This window comes from Triturus cristatus, chromosome 12 (assembly GCF_964204655.1).
Source record: "Triturus cristatus chromosome 12, aTriCri1.1, whole genome shotgun sequence".
In the NCBI taxonomy this organism is placed as follows: domain Eukaryota; kingdom Metazoa; phylum Chordata; class Amphibia; order Caudata; family Salamandridae; genus Triturus; species Triturus cristatus.
Window position 1 is genome coordinate 682,400,650 of NC_140595.1, and position 17,510 is coordinate 682,418,159.

General features: G+C 44.4%; 1 protein-coding gene across 5 annotated transcripts in view; it reads right to left on the reverse strand.

Annotated features, from left to right (window-relative positions):
* The window catches only part of CMIP (c-Maf inducing protein), a 453,793-nt gene that overhangs the window by 2,458 nt on the left and 433,825 nt on the right, over positions 1–17,510 (reverse strand). For all 5 annotated transcript variants that reach the window (XM_085638216.1, XM_085638214.1, XM_085638213.1 and 2 more), the window contains one exon: positions 3,039–3,109. In XM_085638216.1, coding sequence (XP_085494342.1) covers positions 3,039–3,109 — 71 coding nt within the window. The remainder of the gene's footprint in view (positions 1–3,038; positions 3,110–17,510) is intronic.

Consider the following 17,510-nt stretch of genomic DNA (forward strand, 5'->3'; position numbering starts at 1 on the left):
GAGTAGCATAGCCTTTTTTCTCTCTCTTCACCCACTGTGTTGCAGTACACACAAAAAGCCATTTTTTAAGACAATTCCCTTTTCCACAAAAAGATTCTGCTTTTGTTGAAAAGGAATTTCGGCATTTTGATATTTCTCCAAAAGAGCTTCGTCAGCTGGATTTCTTTAGGGTGACTTTCAACACTGTGAACTTTCGTCACACTGACGGATTTTCAATGCGCTCTGGTTTTTTCGTTTTAGCAATTTTATACCTCTTTTTAATTTATGAGCAGTCCCTGTGCCCACCACATCCTGCTTCCTCTCCAATTTTAATTTGTCTCTTCTTTGGCAATTATGTGCCCAGGAGAAGTGACAGTCTCAGACTAGTCTTCCCCGGGGTAATTTGTGCGATAACAGGACAATGGCAGGGTTAGGTAGTTTTAAGGGGAAGAAGCGGGTATAGGGAAAGGTATAAAGGAGTCAAGAGAGGGGGGTCCAGCCTTTTCCAGACTCCTGACCACCACCGGTTAGGGAAATTATCGAAGAACACCCACCCACCCACCGTACACAAGTTAGAGATCGACGAGTTGATCACTCTACACAGCGTTGCCAGAATAAGACAGGTTGCTGGTGTTTGGGGAGGGGGGGGGGGTTGAGTCTCACAAACAGGCATATCCACCCTCGGGGGTGAAGGGAGCACAGGCGAAGGAAGGTGTAGTGCGGGATTCTTCAATCAGGTCAAAGGGTCTCATTGGCGGAGGTTTGGTAGGGGAAGTGCAGGAGAGGTGGGGGAATGGAAGGAGGTCAGTCCGTGAAAGGGAAAAGAATGAAGCAATGAGGCACTGGGGTGAACATTTGATGTGAGAATTGTTCAGTGAGGAAGGTAATGATGCATTAAAGATGTTGTATTAATGTTGATTAACTGTGTTGCAACCCTATCCTAATAAATGTACGTTAACGCTAAATGGTAGTATGGGGTGTAATTATTGCATGATGGGTTCTTGAGAGTCGCCTCCATTCCCCATCAATTCCTTTTCCTTGTTTTGCAGCTATTTATGGTTTCCCCCCTCTGCCGCTTGCCACCAGAAACACAGATTACCTTTTTACATGCAAAATTACAGCAATCTATACGCTGAAAATATAAAACCAAATGAAACATTTTTTTAAATTTGTTTTCATCTTTTTGACACTGCCTCTAATCTCGTTAATGTAAACTCAGTCACAACTACTCTGTTCCTTTTGTTGTTGTTATAGTGCTAGTAGCCTAGATTTTACTGGAATTTCCACTTCCCTTGATACCAAAGGCTTCCTGTGGGCCCCCATGAATCCTCAGGGTCCATTCCGCGACATTAAACGTTGTCTCCTGGCACAGCGTATTGCCAGCGTTTTGTCCAACACAATTTAGTGGCCATATTATTCTTTGGCACATTTTATTGCCCACTGTATGCCCTTGCACAATATTTTCAAAGGCACGATTTCTGCCACTGTGTTCGGGGCATTTTCTCCAATACTGTTTATCTATCGGCAATCTGTCTGTGAAACAGTATTTTGTGACAACGTCAAGGGCGTCCTTTCGCACAACAATATTTCTAAATATCACACCTCACTTCACTAAAAGCTTTACCTTAAATGTCCTATTTTACAATAAAGCTGTTGTTAATGGAAAATGTGGAGCGGGCACATTTATAGGAGGATGGTTTTTAGTGATATTAATGCATTTAAAGGATAGCGTGAAACAGAATATGAAACACCACTGAGTGTATTTCAACTGTTGAGCTACACACTCAGCTTTGCTGTGGCAAGATCTCTTAGACAATGTTAATATGTCAGAACAAAGTTATGAAAACAATTTTCTGGGGTCTCTCGGACTCAGGGCCCTATGAAATCCCACGGCACTAGGACCCACCATGTCCCTGTCTATGTTCACCTCCATCACCACTATCATTCTCTTATCCCCCCTCCTGCTGAGCTCATATTCCATCGCTCCCCTGCTTCTGCTTTCCCCATGTACAAGTCTATTACCCCCTTTCTCTCTATGTTCACCTCCATCACATCCTTCCCCACTCCTCCCGATCTCTCCAAATTCACTCACTCCCCCTGGGCACTCCTCCCGCTCTCTACATGTCCACCTGCATCATTCCCAGCTCTGTCTCCCTGCTCTCTCCAGTTTCACTACAGCCATATTCTGTCTCTCTCTCCCTCCATGTACACTACCATTACTCCCTTACCCCCTTCTCCCACCCTCTCCATCTTCACCTCCCTTCGTCCTCCTCCTTTCTTCATCTGTAACCCCAGTGCATGGAAGGATGTACACATTTAAGAGAGCTTTACAAAGTGCACATCTAGCTGCAAAACAGAGCAGTTCTACCACACCCTTATTGTCATTATTCGCTCCTGCCACTAATTGCAGTTTCACCATTGCTGAATCCATCCCACCTCTGCGTTCTGCTTCTTTTTTTCTCCTTAAGCCCCACTCGTCCTGTGCTGCTACAACCTCCTCTCTTCATTCTTGCCTCCACAGTGTCACCCTGCTCCCATTTTACCTGATATGGCCTCCATTTCCACCCCCATGATCGCACTTCATCGATTCTCCAGTCCTCTTCTTACCTACTTCTATTATTCTACTTAAACCATCCTGTGCTCCTGGTCTCTTCTACCACCTCCCACTTCTTTGCCCAGCACCATTCTTTTGCTCTGGATGTTTTTCCTGGATTGCTACCATGCCCTCACCCCCCAACTGTCCCAATATGCTTCCAAACCACTCTTCCTGCATTAGCTCCTACTGCACCCCCCTGTGACCACATGGTGACATGTTTCTCTGCAGAACACACCCAAGAAACAGATAAGCTGCTCTATATTAATGAATTGCAGAGCTATAGTGGGGCTGAAAATTGGATATTTTAAGGCGTGTTGAAACTAGAGAATTTCGAATTTAACTAAATTTGTACAAGCTGTATTTTTTTAATTGCAATGTATTTTTTTTATTTCAATGTTAAATGTCTAAATGTTTGGACACGCCAAATAAACTATTTCTAAAGTAAATAAAAAGAGAAGTATACCTTGAGGTCTTCATACGTGTCTGCAGAGAGCTTCGTGCTGTTCATATTCAAGCTGCATAGACTCTTCATGGCTACAAGGAAATAAAAGTGTAATTTTAAGGAGTTGAACCTGACTTGCAGTGCAGGTAGAGGATCAACCATGAAAAGATTTCCTCTCATAATTGCTTCGAAACTAAATGCAGTCTCACCATCGAGTTACATAATGTTCATTCACACATTGCAAAGAATGACACAGAAAAGAAACGGTGAACAGAACAAACCCAGATCTCAGAGCAGATATAATGCCCCTTGCAGTAAAGCACCCGAAATAAATACCTCAAACAAGAATGTTTTTGAAATTAAGACCTGCTACCATTTGATTTATACATTAAACAATAAGCATGTAAAAGCCAATTTCGGGAAAAAAGACATTCTACAAATTGGTTCCTAAGAAATGGAAAATGCCATTCATCCTGCAAATTTCTCTTAAACAGTTTAGGTGAAATAATTTTCAGCAATGGTGTTCTATCAAATCGTTTTTCTATAAAATCACATACAACCCACACAGACGCCAAAGGGCTGTCCTTTCTGCTGTACCCACATTGCACATTGCACATTGCACTGCACTGCACTGCACAGGGTCAAGACTGATTTGCATATGGCTTGGTCCAAACTGGAACGGCATGGTGAGCAAAAAAAAGATGGATTTAGGCCCTGATCTCTGTACTGGTGTGAATGTATGACATTGTTCTGCATTCTGTCCAACAATTCTTTTTGCATTTGTCACCCCGAGTGGGACGGGTATGCTCAGACTTGAGTCCTGTGCTCTCCATGCCACTGGAATCAAGCTATCCTGGCTGGAGAGGGGTGAAACCCCAAAACCGGCCCTAGGATGCTTGTTTCCAGTCCAGGGAGGACCTGGCCTGGCAGATCAGGCTGGACTGTTCCCATTGGGCACAGGGTCAAGACTGATTTGTATATGGCTGGGCCCAAACTGGAATGGCTTGGTGAGCAAATAGAAAAAACGATGGGTTTAGGCCCAGATCTCTGTACTGGGGTGAATGTATGACATTGTTCTGCATTCTGTCCATCAACAGTTCTTTTTGCATCAGTACCCACATTAAAGCAGCATATCTAGTGAAGTGTGTATTCATAAGAGTGGAAGGTTTCCACTGATTTGAGAGACCTTACAATTGACCATCCTCTAAATCCCTCTGAGGAGCCTTCTCCTTTGTGTGGCATCAGTAAGTAAGATATTGGCCTTCTGCTTAATACAAGTACCTCACTTAGGGTTTTCAGTATGAGTCCACTTTCGGTTTTCAGTATGAGTCCACTTCGGGTTTAGACCATTTAAGAGTGGAAGTTGCAGATGAATGTTCTCAGTATACCTCTGAGCTAATAAAGCTAGAGTAGACACCCACATTGAACAGGTTCATTAACAAACTTATCTAGCCTATCATATTAAACGGTGTTCACTTGATGCTTCCTGCTGTTAACCACATCACAGTCCTCCTGTCGAAGACCTATGAAGCAGGGCCCTGTGTGGTCAGGTTTATTCGCTGTGCAGAGCACCTTTCCCATGGTCAGGATCTTTCTGCTGTGCACAGTCAAGGTAGGGAGAGAGGAGTTACTTACTGTAGTAAGCATTGCACTTGTACTCTCATCCTCAATACAGAGACAGACTGGACTGCTTTGCCACTTAATCAGGTGACTATACTCACACTCAAGCCACACTCCTGGCATCAGCCATTCATTTTCTCCATTACATCCATTTTTCTGGTCAATACTGAAGGAGACTGAACAGGGGCCAAAAACTGATCATATAATGAAGTGGGTCAAGTGTCATATTGTGAGTAACTTGATCATCATCAACCTCTGTCTAAAACCTGAGCACAATAAAAATATATGTTGGTAGTATGGATTACTAGCAGAACCACACAAACTGGTATATGACCAAACTTAGCATCATCTGTGGAGCTCACGTGAAACACCGAGTGTCTTCAGAAGCGAGGAGAGCAGGCCATGTGACAGCATTGCAGATCATGTCAATTTTAATGTGCCTTAAAACCCGTGATGCTGGGCTGTTCCAATGGCATGTGCCTGGAGACTTTTGATAGAAGCGATACACTGAATGGGATGAACTTCGCAACATGACTGACAAAATCTAGCCTTTCCTGAGTAAATGCAACTGTAATTCACAAACTGCCACTTCAAGTGACAATATAGGAGAAATGCTTGTAGAGCTTTCCTTGTGCATGGCAGAAAGTCTGCCATAGCACGAGGAACTCTGTGCTATGCAAGACTCATCTGATGCACCATAATCTGACGAAAAAGCCAGCCAGTACAGCAGCATGCACCCAACCATTGGTGGGTCCTGTTCGTAGGTCAGAAAGTGTCTGACCATGGCAGATACCCTCTTTGTAGCAGATGAAACGGACCACACTAGGGCCCTATGTCAAGGAAGATATGGCTAACAGAAGAGGACCTTGGTGAACATCATGAGGGGCCTTGCCATTGTTTGTTCAGCAGGAGTGGCACTGTTTAATGTGATTGGTCAAATGCATCAGTTAATAAAACTATTCAATTTTGGGGGGTCTACAGTAGCTTTATTATCTCATGAGTACACTGCTAACATTAATCTGTAATTTTCAGTTTTAAGTGGCCTAAGCTTGAAGTGGACTCAAACAGAAACCCCCAAGTGTTGTACCTGCCTGAAGTAGAAGACCAACATCCTGTGAACGTATGCCACAGATTAAAGCAGGCTCCTTTGGAGGCATTTATAGGCTAGTCAATATTAAGATCTCTCAAACCAGTGGATACACTTCAGGAGGTATGCAACTTTAATGTTGGTACAGTAGAATGGACAGCCTGTTGGTCTCTGCGTGACCTTCATTCAAGAGAAGGGGTCTAAATAAAGGGAGCTAGTCTATGCTATGAAAAACAGTTTCTCTGTGGCATATGCTGTACCTAAAAGCTTGGTCTCCTCTACAGGAATTGGACTAGGCCGTCGGTTCTCCTGCATTTAAATTTACCTGTAGGAATGTTTTGTTTCATGTGCATGAATTTTGTGAAACAGATTGCTCTCATGTAGACAAATTTTGTAGGGCACTGTCTCCTCTTGTACTTGAAACTCACCTGGCAGCCTGAACCCTTGTACATTAATTTTATTTTTAGGTTTCACTAGTGTCAGTGAATTTCATTAGCAATCAGCTCATGTGTACATGAATTTCTCCAGGCAACCTTGTCTACCGCACTTGAGTTTCATGACCGATCTGCTCTCCAGTATATGAATTTCAACAGGAAGCCTTGTCTTCTCTTCATACATTTCCACTAGCAGTTTTCTCGCCCTTTAAATCAATTTTACCTGGCAGTCTGATCCCTACCACATGACGTTTGCTGTAATACTTCATGCCCCTTTTTTGTTTGCCGTTTAATTTAGCAGTTTACAACCGAAACTTTGTCCCACTGCATTAGAGCGTTTTACAACAGAAGCAAACTATGTTACACATTTTTCTCTTTTAAGGCACAGGGAGAATAAATGATTTACCCAGAAGCATTGGATGTTGACTCAAGGCTGGGATTCAAACCTAATTTTCCATGTTCCTAGGTCAGCAGCTCTAGCCACTGGGCAAAATCTCCTCCCCTCACTTGTATATGATTTACACTAGACTTTATAAGGAGACTCCTCTTCCCATGTTTGAATTTGTTCATGATAGTCATATTTTCAGACTAAACCATTGCCAAACGCCGGGTTCTGGATGCTGGTCGAAGAATATCTGTGGAACCTTCTTGCATTATCTGGACAGTGTTTGATTTAAATTATTTTTAGGGCTGACGTTAGCCAAGCCGTTTTGATTTCACTATTGTTTAGTTTTCTTACTTTTAGGGATTCTCAGCCGCACCTCTTCATCTATTGTTCGGCTATTGTGTCTTTCATATTTTCTTTCGCCCACTACAATATGCAGCAGTGGCTCAGCTCATTTCAGCCATTGTTTAGCTTTAATCTGAGTGATGCCATTATGCCCTTTTACAAGGAACATATCCACGCACAAAAGTAGTCCCCTTCAGTGCCACGGACTACTATGGGAATGTGTGCTTTTTGAAAACTTAAAATAGGTTTCGTTTAGACAATTTCTTTTGTTTGAAGGGGCCCTGGTAGTTTTTCAAACAATAGCATTTTGCAATATCATGACAGAAGGCGATCTGTGTATACCAAACTTATTGGTATTGCCAATGCTTGCTTACTAAGGCCTGAATACCGCAGTTGATCTAGACTTTATGGTAATAACCAGGGCAAGGCCCTGAGACTGGATGATGTGGAGCTGTAACTTGTCTACAATGACCTACCAGTCCCAGGTTAATCTTAAAGACCAAGAGTCAACTTTGGTCTTCAAAGTAGAACTATGCTATGCATGCCCGAGAAACACTACAATGTTAAGACTTGCAGTTAGTTCAGCATAACATCAACATATCTTTAATTACCCAGAACACTACATTGAATCACTGTTCACAGAATACCACTTCCAGCAGATAAACAAAGTTAATAAAAGCGTGGAGTAACAGAAGAATCGGAAAATGCCAGAAATGAACTGGTTACCAACAAGAATGGCCAAGCATTAAAAGGGCCATGAAATGGAAGATAAGAAGGCAAAAGGAGTACCACCAATAAGGACCAGTAGAAGCTTGAGAGAATGGAATAGCTGAAAATAAAAAAGGACAGACATTAGGCAACCAGAGAGGTAGAGTGCCAAGAATGGATAATAACGTAAAGCGGTAGGTGAATGCAGGAGTTGAAAATGAAAGGGGCAGGCGGTAGAATGGCCAGAAGGAGGAAGGACTGGGAATAGCAAGGGAACAACATGCAGGGACAAGTAAAGGAACGGCTATAAACCCAACAGCCATAATGTAAGGGTAAAAAGAGAAGGAAGAGCCAGGATACAGCACCCAAGATAATGCCGCTGTGAAACAGAGGAAGGACTAGACTAGATATTAAGGTACCAGGGGAACAAGAGTTGATAACGAAAGGAAGAGAAAATCGAAAAGGGGCAAGAAATAGATAGTCAAGGACATGGAGAGGCCAGGGTATGGAGCGCCCAAGGAACAGAAGGGAGAGGGAATGGAAGAGAAGCCAGAGAATGGAAACAACAGTAATACTTAGACTAGGGAGTGCAGAGGAGCCGGAGAATGGAGGGGTTAATGAATAGAGGACCAGGTAAGGGGTAGGTATCAGCTAATGAAGGAAAAAGCTAGGAAATAGCAGCACAAGATAATGGAAAGGTTATAGAATGCAGGGAATTAAACGACCAGAAAATGTAAAGGATCATTTTTTTTTTTAACTTGTAGAAGTTCGAGAAATGCGACAGAAGAAAATAGGCAAACAAAAAGAAAATAATTTACTTACCTGTAAACTGTGATTCTCCAGAATTGGTATCTTTCATAGCTTCACATGCTTGAATCATTCCCCGTCGTCAAAGTGGGAGTCCCACTGTACATCAAAAGCAGTAAGTAATTACTCCAACATTAAAGTTAAAAGAGAAAAACCATTCACTTTAATATCTCGTCCTAGTCATTAGGTATGGTCCAAACCTAAGCCAATCAGGCGACAGAACTCTCTAGAACCCTCTCCACAGAGGATCCAGACTCTCAAGTGTGGTAAAAGCCTATAAATTAACCAGGGGAGCCTCTATGGGGAGGAGAGTGACTCGCATGTGAATCTATGAAAGATGCCAATATTGGAGAACCACAGTTTATAGGTAAGTAACTTATTTTCTTCTCCAGTAATGGAGTATCTTTCATAAATTCACATGCTTGGATCTAAATAGATTGCGGTTGTAACTGAAGTATGTATGCCTTTACACAACGTACAGAATCCTGTACATCACCAAGTGTGTAGTGAATACCTATACCACGTATTCACATACGTATATCCATAAAACACACACCACACACACACACACACACACACACATATAGATATATATATATATATATATATATATATACTTTCCTCCAGGTGCCCCAGAACATGAAGACGCCACTCCACGGAGGATGATTTACAAAACCTTTTATTGCAAACCACGGAAAGCAGCCCAGTCCTTGCTGTCCCTTACGCGTTTCAGTGTAACAAACACCTTAATCATAGGGGGAGGGGGAACTTGGCAAGATCCGATGAGTACTTCACATCTTTTTATCCCATAGCGCAGTCACTTTCCAGTAAGTTGCATGCTGGGTAATGAAGTCAAAATTAAACCTTCCAGTAGGGTCCGTTTTCTTGCCAAAATGTTTTTAACCCCAAATTCTTTATCGTTTTGCACAGCCCTCCGGTGGGCTGCTGGGTTGCTTTCCTGATTCAAATTCCGCATCCCTCGTGCTGGCAGGCAATGAAGATTCACGGCCTCGCAGTCCTGTCATTTTCAGGTGGTGCATCTTCCGCGGCTTGGAGCCTGCCGCATACAACATTCCTCCAGGTGCCCCAGAACATGAAGACGCCACTCCACGGAGGATGATTTACAAAACCTTTTATTGCAAACCACGGAAAGCAGCCCAGTCCTTGCTGTCCCTTACGCGTTTCAGTGTAACAAACACCTTAATCATAGGGGGAGGGGGAACTTGGCAAGATCCGGTGAGTACTTCACATCTTTTTATCCCATAGCGCAGTCACTTTCCAGTAAGTTGCATGCTGGGTAATGAAGTCAAAATTAAACCTTCCAGTAGGGTCCGTTTTCTTGCCAAAATGTTTTGAACCCCAAATTCTTTATCGTTTTGCACAGCCCTCCGGTGGGCTGCTGGGTTGCTTTCCTGATTCAAATTCCGCATCCCTCGTGCTGGCAGGCAATGAAGATTCACGGCCTCGCAGTCCTGTCATTTTCAGGTGGTGCATCTTCCGCGGCTTGGAGCCTGCCACGTACAACATTCCTCCAGGTGCCCCAGAACATGAAGACGCCACTCCACGGAGGATGATTTACAAAACCTTTTATTGCAAACCACGGAAAGCAGCCCAGTCCTTGCTGTCCCTTACGCGTTTCAGTGTAACAAACACCTTAATCATAGGGTGAGGGGGAACTTGGCAAGATCCGGTGAGTACTTCACATCTTTTTATCCCATAGCGCAGTCACTTTCCAGTAAGTTGCATGCTGGGTAATGAAGTCAAAATTAAACCTTCCAGTAGGGTCCGTTTTCTTGCCAAAATGTTTTTAACCCCAAATTCTTTATCGTTTTGCACAGCCCTCTGGTGGGCTGCTGGGTTGCTTTCCTGATTCAAATTCCACATCCCTCGTGCTGGCAGGCAATGAAGATTCACGGCCTCGCAGTCCTGTCATTTTCAGGTGGTGCATCTTCCGCGGCTTGGAGCCTGCCGCGTACAACATTCCTCCAGGTGCCCCAGAACATGAAGACGCCACTCCACGGAGGATGATTTACAAAACCTTTTATTGCAAACCACGGAAAGCAGCCCAGTCCTTGCTGTCCCTTACGCGTTTCAGTGTAACAAACACCTTAATCATAGGGGGAGGGGGAACTTGGCAAGATCCGGTGAGTACTTCACATCTTTTTATCCCATAGCGCAGTCACTTTCCAGTAAGGCCGTGAATCTTCATTGCCTGCCAGCACGAGGGATGCGGAATTTGAATCAGGAAAGCAACCCAGCAGCCCACCGGAGGGCTGTGCAAAACGATAAAGAATTTGGGGTTAAAAACATTTTGGCAAGAAAACGGACCCTACTGGAAGGTTTAATTTTGACTTCATTACCCAGCATGCAACTTACTGGAAAGTGACTGCGCTATGGGATAAAAAGATGTGAAGTACTCACCGGATCTTGCCAAGTTCCCCCTCCCCCTATGATTAAGGTGTTTGTTACACTGAAACGCGTAAGGGACAGCAAGGACTGGGCTGTTTTCCGTGGTTTGCAATAAAAGGTTTTGTAAATCATCCTCCGTGGAGTGGCGTCTTCATGTTCTGGGGCACCTGGAGGAATATATATATATACACACATATATACACTCACACACACACGCATATATATATACAGACACGTACACCTGTATATAAAATATATCTACATGCATAAGTATCTGACAATGCATATGCACAAAATAACAGTGACATCTACTATCATGACAACAATTGTCCAACATAAAAGCAGGTGGGAAGAATAGAGGCTCACCTTACTGAAAAAAGATTACATAACACCACCTGTCCCACAGCTTTATCAGTATTACTTGCAGCTTCCTAGACTGTAATGCTTGGTGAAAGTGTGCCTGCTGGACCAGGTTGCTGCTGTGCAAATATGTTAAATAGGTACACCAGCAAAGAGAGCCGTTGAAGAGGAGACTGATCTTGTAGAGTGAGCTTTCACTGTTGAAAGTAGTGGCTTGCCTGCTTGTTGATGGCAAAACTGGATTGCAGAAGATATCCAACGTGCTATATTCTGTTAATGACAGGATGTCCATTTCTTATTTTTCTATAATCCACAAAAAGTTGATCAACCTTACATATGGTGGCTGTGTTCTATAAGTAGAATTTTATACACCTTTTTAGATCCAGGGAATGCAAAGATCTTTCCGCTGGAGACTGTGAATTTGGGAAGAAAGTTTTCAAAATGACTGGTTAAAGTGAAAATCCGATGGAACCTTGGGTATAAAGGTAGGATTTGTACGAAGTATAACAGTCTGTAGTGAACTGAAGGAAAGGATAATGAGTAGTGAAAGCCTGTATGTCGCTTACTCATCTGACTGATGTAAGCGCCAGCAGGAGAGCCATTTTCCATGTAATATATTTTAAGTCAGCCCTATGAATAGGTTCAAATAGGGCTTCCATAAGCTGCATAAGAGCAATGTTAAGATACCAAGGCGGAGGTGGACGCCTAATTCGAGGGAATATTCTAAACAATTCTTTAAGAAATTCTTTTATTATTCTTGAAGACCAAAGCGACTGTGACCCATTCTGCTGCAGAAACCTGGAAATCGCAGCAAGGAATACTTTAATAGAAGAATGAGAAAGGCCAGATTTAGCCAGCTTTAGGAAAAAAGCCAGTAATTGCTCCAGTGAAGACTGAATAGGGTGCACCTCCTAAGTTATACACCAATGACAGAATTTCTTCCACATGAGCTTGTAAGCCTGAATAGTGGAAGGAGCCCTAGCGCTTGCCTGGACTACCCGTCAGTCAGCCGGTATTACTAGATCGGCGAAATCCGTGTTCAGGAGCCAAGCTGCTAATCGCAGGAATGTTGGGTCTGGATGGCAGACCTGGCAGCAATTGATTGTCAGTAGGCTCTGTAATGGGTGTAACAACTTGGATTTGCACTCCGATAGAACCAGAAGCTCTGTGAACCAGAACTGGCGAGGCCATCTGGGAGCTATGAGAAGTATTAGGCAGGGTTCCTTTCTCATCATCCGAAGTACCCTTGGGACTAAAGGAATCAGAGGAAAAGCGGAGGCATAAATCTTTCACCAGTTTACCAAAAATGCATTCCCGTACGATCACTGTTGGGGTAGCCAACTGGCGAAGAATTTGCATCTGCGGTTTAGGCTGTCCGCAAATAGGTATAACCTCGGATTGCCCCACAACCGAAAGATGTGATCCAGCGTTGGTTGGTGGATTTCCCATTCGTGGTTGGTTGTAATCGACCTGCTCAAGGAATCCACCAGAATGTTGGCCACTCCCGGAACATGTTCTGCTGTTAGTGTTATCAGTTGTTGAATTGCCCAATCCCAGATTTGCTGGGCCTGTAGGGATAGCATAGTTGATCTTGTCCATCCTTTTTTATTTAAATAGGGCATGCTTGTTGTGTTGTCTGTCCGAATTAACACTGAAGCTCATAATATTATTGAGCGAAAAGATTTCAGAGCCAGGAATATTGCTCTTAACTCTAAAAGATTTATGTGTAAAGTTCATTGGTAGCTGCCCCATCTTCCTTTCACTGTCAGCCCCTCTAGATGTGCTCCCCACCCTTCGAGGGATGCATAGGTTGTAATTATGTAAGCTGGCGAATCCACTAGGAATGATAGGCCTGCAGCTATGTTCGGGATGTGAGTCCACCATTGAAACGCTTTTTTCATTCGAGGTGTTATCCTGATTAGGTCATCAAAGGACCCTGAAATTTGCAGCCACTTGCAGGGGTCTCATCTACAAATGATAGTTGGGAATGAGGGGAATGCAGGAGGACAACATTCCCAGAAGCGATTTGTACTTGCGGACTGAAGTGAACTTTCTTGTGAAAAGTAAAGCTGCCAACTTGCGGATCTTTTGTTGTCTTTCCTGTGAGGCAAAAGCCTTTGCCTGATGAGTGTCCAATGTTGCCCCTAAGAATGTTTTCACCTTTGAGGGGATTAACTGAAACTTTGGAAAATTTATTGAAAGACACAAGGATTGAAAGAGAGAGAGACATTCTTGAGGATGAGTGCTTGCCACTGCAAAAGATTTCGCCTTTATGAGGCAATCGTGCAAATAAGGGAAGGTTTGAATTCCTGTTTGACGTAGATGAGCCGCCGCCGGTGCTAGGACCTTGGTGAACACTCGGGCACAGAACTCTGAACTGGAAATACTTGCCGGCCATTCTGAAGCGCAAGAATTTTCTATGCCGGGGGAGGATAGGGATATGAAAATAGACACCCTGAAGATCAAAGGTCGCCATGAAATCTTCTTGATTTATCAATTGAAGCACCTCCTAACGTGACAACATCCAGAAGGATTGCTTTTTTAGATAATTGTTGAGACAACGAAGTTCCATGATGGGACACCACTCTCCCGATTGCTTTCTTATGAGGAAAAACCTTGAATAGAACACTCTTCCTTGCCGTACACCTGGTACCACTTTGATTGCTCCTTTTTTAACACTATCTTTATTTGCGACACAAGCTCCTTTAGATGAGCAGGAGCGGGACCTCTGGGAGGGCAGCTTGGAGGAATCTTAAAAATTCCAAAGTGTAACCGTTGGAAACTATATCTAAAACCCATCTGTCTGTTCTCATTGTAGACAATCTGGGAAGAAAAAAGGAAATTCTTCCACCAACCTTGAGAGGATTGAAGGGAACTGTGGCTGGCAGTGGGTGTTTGTCACTGCTTCTTGGAGTTCTCTGTACCTCTGAAGGCAGTCTTTCCTCTGTAGTGTCTATAGGAAGCGGCAGGAGGCTGTTTAAATGACTGTTGATTCTGTGATGATGGGTACCTTGATTGACCCAGATATGGCTGGTACTGCTTGTACTGGCTGTAACCTCCCTGAAAGGAAGACGAACCACACCCTCTTGCTCCACGAAGGCCTGCTTCTTGAATTGTAGAGTGCCCAGAGCCTTAGCCATATCTGTGTCCTTCTTGATGGTCTGAAGGGCTTCATCAATGTGTTGTCAAATAAAGATTCACCATCATAAGGCATGTCAATTATCTTTGTCTGCACTTCCTGTCTGAACGAAGAAGCCTTTAACCAGCCCTGGTGCCTCAGGACCGCAGCCGCAGCCAGCTGGCGGATTCCTGTGGAAGAAACGTCCACTGCACAATCGATCTCAGCTGAAATCCTTTCTCCCGCCTGTTAAATCTTAAGTGCCTCAGCTTTGGATTCTACTGGCAGCATTTCAATAAAAGACGAAATGTCGGACCACATTTGACTGTCGTATCTGGCTAGAATGGAAAGAGAGTTGGCCGCTCTCACAATAGTTGCCGCCATGGTAGAGAATTATTTACAGATGGAGTTGAGTCGCCTTCCATCTCTATCTGGAGGGGCCGATAGTGAAGAAGTAGGATTTCAGGCACAACGTTAGGCTGCCTGCGAGATCACAGAGGTTGCCCAATAAGACAGGCAGGCGAATTATCGGGAGCCTTATATTTTTTCTCCAATTTAGGTAAGACCGCCGGGATTCAGGCTGGTGTTCTCATTACTTTTAAGCCTTCTTGCCATATGAAATCTACTATGGGAATAGAGCGAACTTGTTTTTGTTTCCTGTATGATTTGAAGGTACAGACAGTCTGCCAGTTTTGGAAACAAACTTCCTAGCCGCTCTCTCCGTAAGTTGTATGGAAACGTCCTATATTCTCAGGCGGTGAATCTATTGGATGTAGAGAGAAGGCGATGGTGTTTGGATATGATAGTCATCTCATTCATTGGGAAGGGATATTTCATCAATCTCTCCCTCTTCTCTCTCGTCATCAGTGGTATGAACCTCCTGGTCCTGCTGATGTGTTGTTGTAGGCACTGGAGAAACCGGAGGAGAGGATCAAATTGGCAAACAAGGCTGCGTAATAGGCATCGGAGAAACTGAAGATGCTGGCTCTGAAGGAGGAAACCTGGAGTAGTAATCCTCTACAATATGTTGTAAGTTTGATACCAGAAAAACAGGCATTTGGATTGTTTCTTCTCTTTGCCTCTCCTGGTTGGTAACTCAGGGTAAAAAAAAAAAATAGTCCTCATCTTCATACTCCTGGCATTTGATAAGAAGTTCAGATGGACTGCAAGTCACCCCAAACATACCATCATCCTCGGATTCCTCTTCATCTGCTCCATAATCAAAAATGTCCTGTGGAGGACAGCGAGACACCTAGCTTGGAGAAGTGTGGATAGGCAAAATTATTTCCTGAGGTCTTTTCTTAGATAGTAGTCCTGTATTATCTTTAGAAGCAGTCAAATTCGTCAACGGTGTTAAGCAAGCCACCGATGATAAAGTCGTAGTTAAAGTTTTCATCGACATATCTTCCGTCGACGGTCTTGATGTCGACGAGGTTCGTCGATGAAGATCTGAATCCGAAGTCTTCGGCTCAGTCGATGAGGCAACCGATGACTAGTCTACCGTTGACGAGGCTACTGTCGACGAGGACAGCGCCAACGAGGGAGACTTGTTCTTGACAGTCGCCGACAGCAGCAGTGGCGGCGGAGTTTCCGTCGACGAAGGTTTTCCTGACAGGAGTCCTTTCTTTTTCGTCCATGAGGAAGACGAATTTATTGTTAATAATGGCCTCACCCTCACAGAGACTAACGTCAATGGAGAAGATGCTGATGACATAATCATCTTAGTCTGAGAAGAAAACGTGGACGTCGTGGCAACGGAAGTCCTTGTCGACGAAGGTGTCGTCGACAGCTTCGTCGGCGGAGCATCTTTTTCTGTGAGGTAAAGTTGTCTCAGGAACATCATGTCTCTTCCCAACAATAAGGCCCCAGGGCCTGATGGCCTATCGGCCGAATTCTACAAGGCGTACATTGATCTACTCGCCCCGCACATTTTGGAAATGTATGCTGAGGCACATGAGGCCGGCATCCTGCCCCGTCTTTGCGACAAGCCATGATTATCACTCTCCTCAAAAAGGATAAACCATCATCCAGTTGCGACTCCTACCGTCCTCTGTCGCTGATCAATCTAGACGCAAAAATACTAGCTAAGATTCTAGCCACAAAAATGCAGCCCCTGATGAACTGCCTGGTGCTCCCAGATCAGTCCGGGTTTATACCGGAAAGGTCCACCTCCCATAACTTGCGGACTATTTTCTCCATGTTTCATATCCTCAATCCTGAATTATCGGCAGCCGCTGTTATGCTGGACGCGGCCAAAGCCTTCGACTCCGTGGAATGGCAATATATGTTTTGCGTATTACGTAGGATTGGTTTCCCAGAGGTCACGTTACGGTGGATCCAGCTCTTATACACTGATATATCGGCGGTGGTGCGAGTAGGTAACCACACGTCGGGGCCATTTAGGATTGGTCGAGGTACTAGACAAGGGTGCCCTCTGTCCCCTCTCCTGTTCGCCTTGGCCCTTGAGCCACTGGCTTGCAAGATTCGGCAATGTCACAGGGCGGCCGCCCTAAATTTCAATCTCCGGCCGGTGGGCATATCGATGTATGCCGACGATATGGTGTTGTTCATTAGAGATCCCCAGACACACCTATCTCCGGTACTCCGGGAATACATTAAATTCGGTTTGTACTCCGGACTTGCGATCAATTGGGACAAATCGGTTGTCATACCGCTTACGATGATCACGTCACGGCCCCACATGGAGTACCCCTTGATTTGGACGACGGAACCAGTGAAATATCTCGGGGTGTGGATCCACCGTGATCCTGCGGTGGTGATCCGGGAAAATTATGGTAGGGCATATGACGCACTAGTGCAACAGGTGGACGGATGGCTGCGCCTCCCCTTGTCTCTGGCGGATCGTATCGCTGTGATAAAAATGGTTGTTCTCCCGCGTTTCCTATATTTATATTGTAATATTCCGATTAGGCTGACCCAACAATTTTTCATAACGCTGCGTGCCCAACTACTGCGGTTAATTTGGGGTGGAAGACACCCTAGGATTAGCTGGAAAACGTTGACTTTATCGTATGACAAGGGGGGCTTTGCGGCGCCGGACTTCTATGTATACTACCTGTGTGCACAGGCGCAATATGCGTATTTTTGGTATAGACCGCATAGCTTTGTCCCACATGTGGCGGTGGAAGACGGGGACGCCCATCCCACCCCACTTAGAGGTATACTAACGCATACTGTCCGGCACACGCCGCGCACTGAG